The 14,124-nt window shown below is 39.9% G+C and overlaps 1 protein-coding gene and 1 long non-coding RNA gene across 6 annotated transcripts in view; one reads left to right on the top strand and one right to left on the bottom strand.

Moving 5' to 3' along the window:
- Tmem131l (transmembrane 131 like) overlaps positions 1-14,124 on the top strand; it is a 166,770-nt gene that overhangs the window by 80,641 nt on the left and 72,005 nt on the right. For 4 of the 5 annotated variants that reach the window (XM_078022004.1, XM_078022005.1, XM_078022003.1 and 1 more), the window contains exons 5-7: positions 2,906-3,029; positions 4,000-4,116; positions 5,155-5,265. In XM_078022004.1, coding sequence (XP_077878130.1) covers positions 2,906-3,029; positions 4,000-4,116; positions 5,155-5,265 — 352 coding nt within the window. Of the gene's footprint in view, positions 1-2,905; positions 3,030-3,999; positions 4,117-5,154; positions 5,266-6,131; positions 6,468-14,124 lie in introns of those variants that run through there. The other variant, XM_078022007.1, reaches the window with a different exon arrangement.
- On the bottom strand, positions 5,675-7,489 carry LOC144366918 (uncharacterized). Its single transcript, XR_013426121.1, has 2 exons — positions 7,284-7,489; positions 5,675-5,902 (listed from the first exon to the last, which is right to left on the bottom strand). It is a non-coding gene; the product is annotated as an uncharacterized LOC144366918 (long non-coding RNA).

The following is a 14,124-nucleotide window of genomic DNA, read 5'->3' as shown; positions in this document are numbered from 1 at the left end:
CAATGCACGTGTGATCTGTATAGATTTGCCACATAACCATATACGTTAGTTAATGGTCCTGGTAGCTAGAAGCATGTTGAAAGTATGTTTAAGGACTTTGATTTGACAGGATTGCCAGTGTTCATATATTAATCATCTTTAGGTGATGCAGTTATGTTTATGGTTTTTAAAGTATGACCATTTTTCTTGTCATTTGAGTTTAATATGAATCTTGCAGGCAGGCATGGTCTGAATGTATCAGTTTTCAAATATCTCTGTATTTGTGCATGTGCCACGAATGTGTTCCCACATTTGTTGCTGAGAAGCAATAGTCTGCTCAAGGTCATTTTTTACTGGAAATGAAGAAATAAGTCTTCTGATTTCAAGCCAGCACTCCTTTCATTTTTTCATATTAGTAAGATGTAGGCTGTGATTGTGGAAGTATTGTATTTTGCTTGAAGTTAAAGAATTTCAATCAGAACAAACTTCTTGGGCTGGGCTAGGGCTGTAGCTCAGTGGTGGAGCGCTTCCCTCGCCTGTGTGAGGCCCTGGGTTGAATCCTCAGTACCACATTAAAAATAATAATAATAATAAAATAAAATAAAGGCATTCTATCCATCTACAATTACCAAACAAAACAAAACAAAACACCTAGTGTAAATTCGAACACATTTAAAGTGAGCCAGGTTTTACCTTCTTCCAAACAGCACAAATTATAGTCATTAGAATAAAACTTTTAGCTGGAGAGTTCTCTTCCTTGTTTCTTTCCTGCCCTAGTTCAGCTTTTGCTTTTGTTTATTTTGATGTTGATGTTGACCTTGGGCAAACCCCGTCCCTTCTTAAAGCTTTGGTTTTCCTCTGGGATTCAAAAGCAAAATGGTGTTACTCATTTGCCTTCTGCCTGCTGCTTAGGGCTTATTTTAAGGGTTAATATTCTGCTGGTCCTAGGAATTAAAAGTGCTAATCATTCTTAAGGGATTTTAGTCATTCTTTTGTAGTATTAAATTAATAGAGTATCTTCCAGTTGTCACTACTGAAGGAAATTCATATCCTCATAACACTTTTAAAAATAGAATAAAAAAATAGAATAAAAATAGCAGCACGGTGGTGGTGCGATTCCAGCCAGCATTCTCTGTCTGCTGAGGCTTCTGGTAGGTGCAGGCACTAAGTGCCGTCGCGGGACTGTTTTGCAGTCTTAATTTCTAATGTGTTTTTCTGGTAGACATTTGCATTCTTTGAAACCAAAATCTTGAGTTTCAATTATGTGAATAGTATATAAAACTTTGAGGAGAACTATGAATAATTTTGCTGACTGATGCAAATTATTTACTTAAAGACTACCATGGAAGTCCTTATTTACTTGATTTAATCACAGGGAGAAAAGCCAATATAGGCTCAGTACTCTGAGATAGGGCTTTCAGAGGTGACCCTTTATGGTAGCGTAAAAGGGGGAAAAATTTAAGTTGTATTATTTAAGAACACTTAAAGAATCAAGGTTTTAGTCCTGACACTCAGGTGCATTTTATATATAACTGAAGGTAAAAACTTGTGTTTTAAAATGAACATTTGATGCAGTAAGTCTTTCATTAAGATTACTGATTAAAAATAGGAGTGAAAGCTTGAAGAAAAATTCCAAAGATTTGATATTAGTAATACAGTATTTTAGAAATCCTGAGGATTCAACCCAGTGCCTCACACATGAGGCACATGAGATAAACATCATGCATTTAATTTTCCTAAATAACACAGTTTTAATATTAGAGAAGTTGGAAGAAAATCAGAGAAATATGTAAGCATAAGGACTTTGAATTTTTTTTGCTTAGATGAAGTATCATCTTATTTCTGGGCCATCCTAATGGGAACTGTTTGAGTCTCTGCCACTGAGAAATGACAGCAATGAACTTTTTCCATTGTAACCTAACTGAACTGGAGGGAACTTGGTGTTGGATAGTAGGAATCAGGGTTAAATTAGGGAACGTGGGCGGTGGGTCCAGGGGGTGGGCCAGAGACCTGTTGCCTTCTTGTGGTTCCTTTGTGGAGCCCATGTTGGTGGGGATGAGAGCTGCTGAAACAGAGCTGATGTGAAGACTTGGTCAGGGGTGGATTCACGACAGAGCCGGAATCCTCCCTGGGAGACTGGTGGAAAGTTGTGAAATTATGCATTAAACCTTTTTTTTTTGTCCTTTTGGAGGAGGGTGGAGCCAAAGCTCTCATCTGAGTGTTCTAAAAGGCTCATAATTTAAGTGGGTAAGAACCACTACTGTAAAGTGCTGCCAGGTTTTCATTTTTTTCAGAAGACCAGCTATAAGCAATCATTAAAATTTTATTTTATGAGACCTAATAAAATAGTCTTTTTTTGTGAGTTGACAATGCAATCCCCCAGAAAAGCCTCTTTAAATTTATTACTCGAAGAAGAAACCTAAGAAAATAGGGGTTTTCTATGAATACGGTTTCTTACCTAACCATACTTCATTTGAACGAGAGACCCTGGACTGAGAAATGCTATTATGTGCCAAGTGTGTTTTTTTAAACCAGCATTTAATGACCTAGATGGGTTGGACTCTTCCAACAGAAACCAGTGGGGTATTACTGTGGGTTGACCTACCGCAACGTTTTGTTTCTATGTAATTTTTTTTTTAACTATTGTGAATTGAATATTTTATTACTGACAGAATTCAGTCATTGTCCTTAACTTTGTAATGAACATCAACAACTTTCTGTGTTTAAAAATGTGTGGGCTGGGAGGGTGGCTCAGTGGTAGACCATGTGCTTTGCATGTGTGAGGCCCTGGGTTCCACCCCCAGCAGCAAAAAAGTTTTTTAAAAAATTATGTGTATATATATAAAAATATAATTATGTATATGCATCTGTGTAGGAATATGGATAACCATACGATACATTGCCTTTTCTCTTTGTTTACCCTCAGATTCCTGGGGCATCCTGCAGCAAAGATTCTCCATGCTTACAACCCTAGTAGGGACAGTGAGGTCGTGGTGAATTCAGTGTTTACAGCTGCTAGACATTTCCATGTGCCTCCTGTTCATTGCAGGGTGAGTGTTGATGTGCTCCTGGAAACTGCTCTGTGGCAGGCTGCCAGCTTCTCTTGCTTTCTTTGGCCTCAAGTTTTAACTTTCTGCTCCCTGTCTCCCCTTTTTCTGCTACCCAAACTTTTTCCTTCTGTGTGTTTGCTTTAGCACGTATTTTTGCAGTTGTTCAACAATTTCCTGATTTTGGTGGCTCTGCATACTTCCAGTGCGGGGTGGGGTGGGGGGATGTTTAAAGAAACCAGGGAGTAACATGACTTGAAAGATTGTTATTTGTCTTGAAATTTCGACAAATACTGAGACATTTAGTAGTACCATAGATTTATAGTCATGACCTCCACCCTTCTCAAACCCACTAAGAAAGGTAGAACTTCTAAATGTAAGATTAAAAGGTAGCAAATGGCTCCTTATAAAGCTCACTTACACTATAACGCAAACCTCAAAAACCTAATCCTCTAATTTTTTTTTAGTGATTTTTTAACTTTCAATGAAGATCCTTTCAGTGAAGGGTGCTAGTAAGTTTTTACTTGTTTGCTTACTCTGTCTACTCAAAATTAGGATTTTTTTTTTCCTCCAAAATACTGGAATTAAAGAAACATTAAAGGGGAAGCCCAGTGCTTGGTTTATGGCAGTTTGACCAGGTGAAGATTGTCCCTGATTTTTATCACAATGGTGTGTTTGTACAGTGGCTATTCTCTGTATTTAAGTAGAGAGCTAACTATCTGTTAGATAGAGAATTAAGCATGTGGATGTAGAAGAGAAGGAAAAGGGAAAGTGTGAGACCTGTGACTCCAAACTCTCTTGCTCCAAGTCCTCAGTATGTTCTTAGGTTGTTGGACGTTGGTCTGTTTGGGGATGCTCAGGGATTTATGATACTGATAAGTAGGGTAATGGAAGTTGTCAAAAGCCTGTGAAAGACAAGTTATCAAACGAGATCATTCCAAATGGTTAATTAGGGTGGGTGCCTTTCTTTCAGGTAATTCCAGCGATGGGGAAAACTTCCTTCAGAATTATTTTCTTACCTACTGAAGAAGGAAGCATCGAAAGTTCTTTATTTATTAATACCTCTTCATACGGAGTCCTTTCCTATCATGTAAGTAACTTTTCCTTTGCCCCATAATTTGGTTGTCGACTTAACTAGAGTGATATGGATATTTTCCAAGAGGCTTTTGGAAACTTTGCCACCTGATTTATGTCATCAAAATACAAGTGTATTAGTGATGTGAAGTTCATCAGCTTCCACCTTCTTGCCTTGCTCGCCATGGTTGACTGTCCTTAGGACAGCTACAGAGCTGGAACCCTCTGTGGATCTTTGAAGGGCATGGATGAAATCTACTATCCCTAGTTTTCTGCATAAAATACATCAGGCTCTCATTGCACCAGCAGGTCAGAGGGAGGGACCTCTGAGGGTGACTCTGGTGGCTTTGCCTGTCTCATCCTTGGCTTCAGGATATTACAAGTTGGGAGACCTTTGTGTGTACTTGCAGATTCTTTCCCACTGAGCGCGATGTTCACACCACTATTCACACCAAGGTACTAGGAAGGGCGCATGAAGAGTCATGTGGCTGTTCATAGGCATGGTGAGGAATTTTCACCTCTAGTATAGTACCTGTGACATCTTTAACAGGTTGTGGCTTCAGGTAACCTAAGTGGTTCTTATCATTTCTATGGAACATGTGATATCACATCAAAAGAGTTGTCTACTTGTAAAAGGACTTTCTTATAAGGAGGAACAATCAATTTAAACATAACATTGAATACAACATTCATTGTGTTTTGTGGGGTTTTGTTTTGGGTAGAGGTATTAGGGATTGAACCCAGGAGCACTTAACCCCTGAGCCACATCCCCAGCCCTTATTTATTTATTTATTTTTGGAGACAGGGTCTCACTAAGTTGCTGAGGGCCTGGCTGAGTTGCTGAGGCTGGCTTTGATCTTGTGATCCTCCTGCCTCAGCCTCTGAATTGCTGGGATTACCGGTGTGCCCTGCTCTTTTTTTTTTTTGTAGATAAATATAAAGACCATGGTGATGAATATAGATTTCCTTTGAGGAGGTATTTTAGCATTATGACCAGTGTGTTTTTCAAGTGTAACAAAGGAGGGCTTCTCTCTCTCTCTCTCTCTTTCTGCAGGTTTCTGGAATTGGCACTCGCAGAATCTCTACTGAAGGGTCTGCAGAGCAGCTACCAAATGCGTACTTTCTGCTGCCACAGGTCCAGAGCATTCAGCTTTCACAAACACAGGTCATTTTAAAAGATTAACTTTGAACAAGCTTTGTAGCCTTCTCCACTTATATGTCTTTGACAGCCAGAGTATGTGTGTGTGTATATATATGTTTTTTACATAATCAGATTCAGGTTTTTACTATTTTTTGCTTTTTGAATGGTCCTTAAATATGGAAATAATGTATATATAGGTAAAGTGTCAGTGGAAAGAATCCACATACTATGCTACCACTTTTTTTTTTCTTCTTTTTTGCAACATGGGGGATTAAACCGAGGTCCTTGCACATGCTAGACAAATGCTCTACCGGGAGCTCCATCCCCAGCCCTACCTACTCTTTTTCATGACTGGGTTGATATTCTGCAGTTTGCTTAATAATGTTGATGGCCATTTGAAAGGTTTCCAGTTTTCCTAATTATTACCATTAAGCCATGTACCTAAGTTTCTTTATTTCCCTTTTGGATCATCTGTTTCCTTGGAGCATGCTTCATAGAGAGGAGCGATTCTGTAGTTGGACTATGAACTGTTTTATAGAGCTTGTTAAATCTTGCTGGTTGCTTTTCAGGAAGACAGCCACCAGGGTCAGCAGGAATGACGTGCCTGCAGACTGTCTTGCTGTCTCCTTCCCAGCCCTGCATTAGGCCTGCCTGGATGTGGCTGAGTGGAAAGAAACAGTTTTGATATTTTAGTAGGCACTTAATGAAAACTTAAAATCCTTTTACTATGTATTTCACTGGTAGCTTATAATACTAGACACTGTTTTTCTTTGACTATATTTCCTTGTAAAAATGTATAACATTTGAAATTGAAAAAAAAAAAAACCTTATGAACCTTACCTACCCTTTCTTTCCAATTGGCAAATAAAAAGCATTGCTCAGAAATTATTGTGAGTAATTACAGTATCTGAGGCTTTTAGTCATTCACCAGTTTTATTGAGTCTCTGCAGTGTGCTAGGCTTTGGGAGCTTACATTGTAGTGGTGGAGGCTAACATAGTTAAGTCACCTGTAATGTTTTTTTTGTGTGTGTGTGTGTGTCTGGGAGCTTCATAACCAAACAGATGATTGATGGGGATTTTTAATCTTATTTTAATATTAATAACATCCTTCCATGATCTTAAACAAAATTTTTTTTTCTTTCCCCCTTGTTTTGAGATGGAGTCTTACTAGGTTACTTAGGCTGCCTCAAACTCCTGGACTCAAGAGAATCCCCTTCCTTAGCCTTGTGAGTAGCTAGGAATCCAGGCACATGCCACTGCACTTGGCTTACGGCATAATTCTTTTAATTTTCAGATTTGGATTTGGTTAAGTCCTAAAGTCAGTGGGGGATGTATTGAAAGATTATAAGCATTCTACATTATAATGTGATTTGACTCGTGTTTTTAGAAAAGGGGTTGGAAAGGGCTAGAGTAAGTGGAATCTGCATATGATGGCTGCGCAAGCTTCAGCAAGTGAACAGTTTTAGCGCTGTCTTGGGGCTGTTCTTCAGCATAGTGGGTAGCTAAGAATGACCAGGTTTCTCTGGTGATGGACAGTTATTTGGATTTTTGAGTGCCGGATGCCCTATTAGTGGTGCCTTAAGGATTGAAGTGGAGACGAGGGTACAGATTACCTTAGTGGGGGGTTAATTGAAGAGTATGTGGAATGGAGGGGGAAGGGAAGCTGACCCTGCAGGACTCAAGAGAGCTGGAGCAGCTTGCCCCTGATCTACTCTACCTGGCGGATTGTTTGCTTCCTGTGGTGCCCCCTGCCTTTTCCTGGCCAACCGTAAAGGCCCCTTATCTGCTCTGCCAGTGTCTTCTTTGGCCCTATCCTGTGTCTGTCCCTAAAGTGCATTTCTGTAGGTCTTCCTGTGGCTCTAAAGCATGTGTGTCGGGGGGAGGTTGGGGGCTGGCTGCTTCTTGCAAAGCCCTCCCCATAGTGGGGTCTTGCACCCAGGGCCCTGGTACACGCATAGGCGTAGGCTCTACCACTGGAGCCACCTGCAGGCCCTGGCTGCTGTCCCTTCAGCCCGGTTGCACACCAGTCCCTTGCTTCTTACCTCACATCTCACTAGCCATCCTCTGCTGGTGCGCATGTGAATTGCCCTTCTGCCACCGGCCTTTGAATCTGCGGGTTTCCTCAAGTCCCCTCCCTCCTTTTCTCCAATTTTACCCTGATTTCATTGTCCCTTTTTCAGCTCAGGCTTGAGGTTTTCAGGGATTCGTGCCCTCTTACAGCACAAGTGCTTTGTCAAGGTGTCCTAGAACTGTGTTCCTTCCCCTGAGAAGACTTATCTCCCTTGGGTAATCACATGCCCACATGATGTGATTACTGCTCTTTGCTTCACTCCTGGGCCATCTGATTCCGCCTTGGGCTCCCCTGGGCCTCACCCAGTAGGCGTTGGCTCCAAGGTCACTCTGTGGTTATCTGCAGGGGAACAGCTTTCGTTTGCTCCCTGCCCTGTGGCCTGCCTTGCTGGCTGATGACTTAGCTTTTTTTAATCTGTGTTTCTGCTTTAGCAAATGCAGGTTGAGCATCCCTGAACAAAAAAATCTCAAATCCAGAGTGCTTCGAAATCTGAATTTTTTGAGTGCCAACCTGAGGCTACAGTGGAAAAGTCCACAAAACTCATGTGCACTAAAAATATTGTATGGAATTATGTAAGGTATATATGAAACATAAATGAATTCTGTGTTTAGACTTGGATCTGGTCCCCAAGATATCTTATCATGGATGAGAATATTCCAAAATCTGGAAAGAGCCCTAATCCAAAACACATCTGGTCCAAAGCTTGTTAGATAGGGAAATTTAACTTGTACCAAACTCTTCATTTCTTTTTTGCATTTTGTTTCATTTTATTTTATTTTTAACAACCTTATTGAGATATAATTCACACACCATAAAATCCACCCATTTAAAGAATACGGAGTGGTTTTTCAGTATATTTGCAGAGTTGTGCAATTATCGCCACTGTCGAACTTTAGAACATTTTCATTGCCTCAGTCCCTGGCAACCACTAATTTATTTATTTTTTGTCTCTGTGAATTTGTTTGTTCTGGACATTTCATATAAAGGAAATGTGTGATCTTTCGGGATTAGCTTTCATCCATGCTTTTCATCCTTTTTGTTGCCAAATATTATTATTGTATAGACATACGTATTTTGTTTAACCATTCATCATCTGGTGGACACTTGGTTGCTTTCTACTTTGGGGCTATTCCAAATAATGTTGCTTTGAACTTTTATTTGTAAATTCATCTGGACATGTCTTTTTTATTCTCTTGGGCGTATTCTTAGCAGTGGAATTTTGCTGGGTTGTGCATTTTTAGGAACTATCAAACTGTTTTCTGAAATGTGTACATCATTTACAATCCCACCAGCAACGTGTGAGGTTTCCAGTTTTTCTACAACTTTGCCAGCACTTTTTATCTTCTGTTTTTGTTGCTGTGCTCAGAATTGAACCTAGGGCTTCACACATATTAGCCAAGCCCTCTACCACAGAGGTGCATCCCCAGCACAGTTTTTTTCTTTTTTTAAACATTTTTTTAATAGACATTCTGGTGAGCATGAAGCTAGTGGCTCATGTGGGTTAGATTAGCATTCCCAGTGACATTGACCTTTTTCATGTGTTCTTTGACCATTTACACATCTTCTTTGAGGTATTTGTTCATATCCTTTGCCCATTTTTAAATTGTGTTTTCTGTTGTTAAGAAGTAAGAATTTTTTATCCTGGCTATTGGACCTTTATCAAATACATGATATTCAAATATTTTCTCCCATTTTGTAGGTTGTGTTTTCATTTTCTTGATGGTATCCGTTGAAGGACAAAAGGCTTAAATTTTGATGAAGTTCAGTTTGTCTGTTTTTCTTCTTTGGTTACTTGTATTTTTAGTATCATATCTAGAAAACCCAAGGTTATGAAGATTTATTCCTGTGTTTTCCTGTAAGAATTTTATAGTTTATATTTAGGTTTGTGACCCTCTTAGGATCCATATTCATTGTTTTGCACATCAATACCAATAGTCATGGTACCATTTTTGAATAAGAGAATTCTTCCCCCCCATGAATTTTCTTGGTGACCTTTATTGGCCCCTGTCATCCTTTGCTCCATTCCTAGCTGTCGATTTTGTCCTTCATTTTTCATGATGCCAGGATTTATGGGTTCAGTCGTTTTCTAAGGCTGACTCTAGGGGACATTGCTGTACATCATCCTTCAGTCAACAAATCGTTACTGAACATTATTTCTTAAGTATGCCAAGAAATGATAGGGCATGCTCCTGTGATGTTACAGTGTAGACTACATTTCTGAATTTCAAGATAAAACTCAACTTTTTGGACCAATCTTTTGTTAGAAGCTAGCATTTAAAAATTAGAAACTAATATTCGAAAAATTTAAAAATGTCGAGGGGAGGGAGGATAGTAGAGAATAGGATAGACAGCAGAATACATCAGACACTAGAATGGCAATATGTAAATCAATGGAAGTGTAACTGATGTAATACAGCAATCTGTATACGGGGTAAAATTGGGAGTTCATAACCCACTTGAATCAAACTGTAAAATATGATATATTAAGAACTATGTAATGTTTTGAACGACCAACAACAACAACAAAGAAAAGAATCTTGGAGATTGAGTCCAGGACTGAAAACCACTATTCTAACATTTTAAATAGAATGCAAAGGACTCAATGCATTTCCAAATGCTGTGTGTTCTGCTGAAAAGAATAGGCAGAGAAAATCTGCAAAACCCCATCATGACTCACTAAATAGTGGGTCTCTACCTAAAATGATTTTGTCCTAGACACTTGTTAAAGTCTGAAGACATTTTTAGTTGCCAATCCAGGGGAAGAGGGTGCTACTGACATCTATTGCTTGGGGAGCACAGATGCTAAACATCCTGCAATGTGTAGGATTATCTAGCCTTCATTGCCAATAGTCTCAAAGTAGAGAAACCTTCCCTAAAGGAAGGTGACTGTGTCTCTTTGTCTGGACTCTCTGTAAAATCTATTAAACTGAAATTCAGAGCTCCCAATGGTTAAAAAAAAAAAAAATTAAAAATGTCTCTTAGAAAGTAATTATCTCAATTTCTTGCATTTTAATTATGACAGAGAAAACATAAATTTTAAGTCTTAAGCTTTCTTGTCCCTAAAAACATAAACCTATAAGATTTAAACTTAAGAAATAATGATGACCTTCTTAAAAAAAATCCTAACTATAATATTTTCTGCATCTAAATTGCACGCTTCCTAGTGTTTCTTGCTGTTTAACGTGGCAGTAAGGTTAAGTTCCCTTGAGAGGGAAGTCTTTATTTGAGTTCTGTCAATCACAGAGTTTTTGCTTTGGTGGAGAACCTATCATCTGGGGCAGGGAAGGTAGGTTCTAGAGGATATGGATCCAGGGGACTGGAGGGTGTGGAGGGTGCTCAGGGTAGAACCAACCCTTCTCCAGTGTGTCTGATGGAAAGCCAAAAGTGAGAAGGTTTATGTAGGAATAAATATATTTTTCAAGTATTCTTTATCTTGCCTCCTTAGGTCCACATGAAGAGAAACAACTTTATTTTGTTTAGGAATAAAGTTTGAAGTTGAGGGAAGAAATAAAATTGTTTTATGTGTTTGGCAGTTGAGTCATGAAAAAACAGAGTAAGAAGGTCATAGTAATTTGAAAGTATTTGCAGTGAAACAGCGGGGTTATGTAATTTTTTGTGTGTGTGTGTGTGTTTGTTTTGTTTTTTTGGTACATAGGTAAAAAGTGCAGGATGGTTATGTGTTCAGGTCTGCCTTGCGTTTAGTTCTAAACTGAGTAAGAATTTAGTGTATTCATTGAGTATTAAACATTTTAAAATAATCTGACTTAAATATAGTCAGAAGAATAAAAAGTATCCCTGAACAGAGTTTGAAAAAGTAAAGCCTCCAAAATTTGCAGGTGTTGTTTGACTTTTCCATCTGTCAAATACAGATCAGAGACGCACACACAGCAGGAATATTTCATAACACTGTGAGCATGGATGAGAAAATGGCAGATGTGCTTGATGCGTGTGGTACATTAAAGATGCATAATTCAAAAGGCATCTTTAAGATGGTTATGAGCCGTTTGAAAACATGAAAGCAGCTTGTGTTGTCAGAATAATCACCGAAGGTATCAGAAGTTTTGCTCCTGCAAACCCAGCAGTGTCCCATCAGAGGAAATGAAATTAAAAAATAGAAAGCAGGTGCATACCTTAGTGCAGAGTTGTGATGTATGTGCGCTAAGCCTAAGGAGGCGGAAGCAGGGTTTGGATATGAAACAGGTGATGAGTGGTTGGGACCTGAGACCAGTGCCTGGAACCTAAGTGCTCAGAGGAAGGCTGTTTATTGCCTGGCCTGCACTTGAATATCAGCTTCTTAGTGCAGGGGTTTTGTTTTGATCTCTGACTGGCACTTGGTGGGTGCTCAGTTAATATGCATTGGCATGAACAAATTGAAGTTCTTATATATCAAGGGACAGACAGTTCTTATCAAATCAGTTATAAAGCATGGAATATACATAATTTCAAGGAGGCTTTAGAGAGATCGTTAGAATAAATAAGTCGCCAGGGGAGGGTGGGTGATCTCTAACTTCCAGGTTCAGTTTCATGAGCATAAAATTTATGTCCATACCGAAGACAGTGGGGCCATATTGAGTTTCTCAGATAATGTGGGATTACTATAGCCCATTCATTATACTTCCTTAAAATTGTTTCCTAAGGTCATAACTGGAAATTTTGTGTAATCAGAACACCTTGGCTCTATTACCCTTGCAACTTGCTACAAACTACCTCCTGTGGATACTCAGGACCTGCCCAACGAGTTCTCGTATTTCTTAACCTGTTAAAAGAGTTAGAGATCTATGGCAAAAATCAGGTTTAAAAATGCCTAGAAATCATTATGGGTGTTTTTTCAGGGATACAGACTGGAGGAAAAATTCATTGCTAATTTCATACCTGAGTCTGTGTGAGTTGGGCCTGTGTTCCTTCTGCCAGGCCGCACTGCCTGCTATTGGAAGTGTCAAGTGAGCCTGCCAACCCCCGTTGTGGAGCTGAAATGAAGTCACAGAGTGTGGCTTTCCTAATGCATTCTGAAGAGGATGTCCTGTCTTTCGTTCTCCTTTTCTGAAGGAGCATATATATAGAGAGAAATGGTCAAGTGAACTAAGTTCCTTTTACCTTATTAGAAAGGAAAAACATTTTAAGTGTTTATGGTGTCATTATAGATTGTGATGAATTCTGCTTTCTTAGTATGAATCCTAAATTTAAAGTCCCAATTTTTTTTTCAGAATAACAACAACAAAAAAATTGTCCCTCTTGTAAGCTGAACTAGGGTGTCAGTGAATAATGACTAAGAATATGTAATTTTGTTTTGCATTACGGGCTCCTTTTGGTCCCTCTCATTTCTATATTTTAACCCATTCATATCTAATTTTTTTTTCCTGCTAAATTCTGTTGAATTTAATGTCTTACTCTCTTCTGAAAACAAGAGGGTATGTGTGACTTGTCTGCGGTCTAAGTTCTTGCTGGCCCCATTTTTAAAAAAATAGGAGCCACCGGGTTCTGTGGAGAAGAGGTTGTGCGTTTTCACTGATTGTCATAGATGTGAACCTGGGATTGGGAGGATGTGGGTCTGAGTGTCGGAGCAGGTGGTGAAGAAGTGGTGCCTTTGGGAGGGATTAGACCCAGGAGGACAGAGCTAACCTGTTGGGATTACTGCCCTTAATGAAGGAGACCTGAGGGAGCTTGCTCCTCACACCTTTTTGACACATAGGAGGTGCCATCTGTGAGGAATAGCCCCCACCCCTCAGAGACACCGAAATTCTTGTCACTTGATCTTGATCTTGAACTTCCCAGCCTCCAATACCGTGAATGATAAAGTTCTGTTATTAATAAATTCCCCGGTCTAGCCAGGTGTGGTAGCACACATGTTTAAACCCAGTAGCTCAGTAACCTGAGGCAGGAGGATCGCATGTTCAAGGCCAGCCTGGGAAACTTAGCAAAACCCTGTCTCAAAATGTAAATAAAAGTCAACCAATCACTTGGGCTGGGGGTGTAGTTCAGTGGTGGAGCATCCCTGGGCTAAATCCCCGTACCTGTTCTTCCCTGCTCCCCGCTTGTCACCCCACACACAAAAATTACCCAGTTTGGGGTATTTTGTTATAGCAGCTCACATGGACTAAGATGGTAGGGAAACACAAGTTAAGGTTGCTTTTTTCTTTTTAAACCTTTTTCCTGGATCTTTCCGATTCATTGTTTTAACCTCCATAAAGGGAGAGTTCTAGTGGATGCTCCAGTGGGTCTGAATGAGAATCAGCAGTTTCTTTGCTTTTGCTGCGTCTTGTCCTCACTTGTCACCTGGGTTATTCTCCCTCTCATGCTTTATCTGTTCCAGTCCACTTGCTGTTGCTACTGTCTTCTTAAACACAGCTGGTCATTATTTTCCTGGTCATGGGATTAGCTGGATCCCCTCTTGCTTTCAGGGTGAAAATCCAGGCTCCTCAGCTGAGCATGCGAGGCCCTTCAGAATCTGGGTCCAGCTTCTCTCTCCTGTCTCAGAGCTCTGCCCTTTTCTTCTGTCCTCCAGCATCAAAGGTTTTGTCCTTCCCAGGACATTGCCACCCTCTTTTTTTTCAGACTCACTCTCATGAGCTTTTAGCTCATGGTGAGTCTCCTTCTGGTTCCATCCTTCAAGACCCAGTTTGGCTACCAGCTCCTCTGGATCCTTCCCGTGCGTCCGGCCTTCATAGCCCTGGCTTCACACCCTGCTGTGGCACTGGGTGCTGGTGCCCTCTCCTGCTTTTCCAGCAAGTTCTCTGAGTCAAGGCCTGCTTTTTCATTTTTACAACCTTCCTATCAGCCCTAAGTTTAGTTCATGAAGGTCCCAGGAGTTTTAA

This window comes from Ictidomys tridecemlineatus, chromosome 9, assembly GCF_052094955.1.
Source record: "Ictidomys tridecemlineatus isolate mIctTri1 chromosome 9, mIctTri1.hap1, whole genome shotgun sequence".
Classification (NCBI taxonomy): Eukaryota; Metazoa; Chordata; class Mammalia; order Rodentia; family Sciuridae; genus Ictidomys; species Ictidomys tridecemlineatus.
This window is presented reverse-complemented; position numbering and strand designations above follow the sequence as displayed.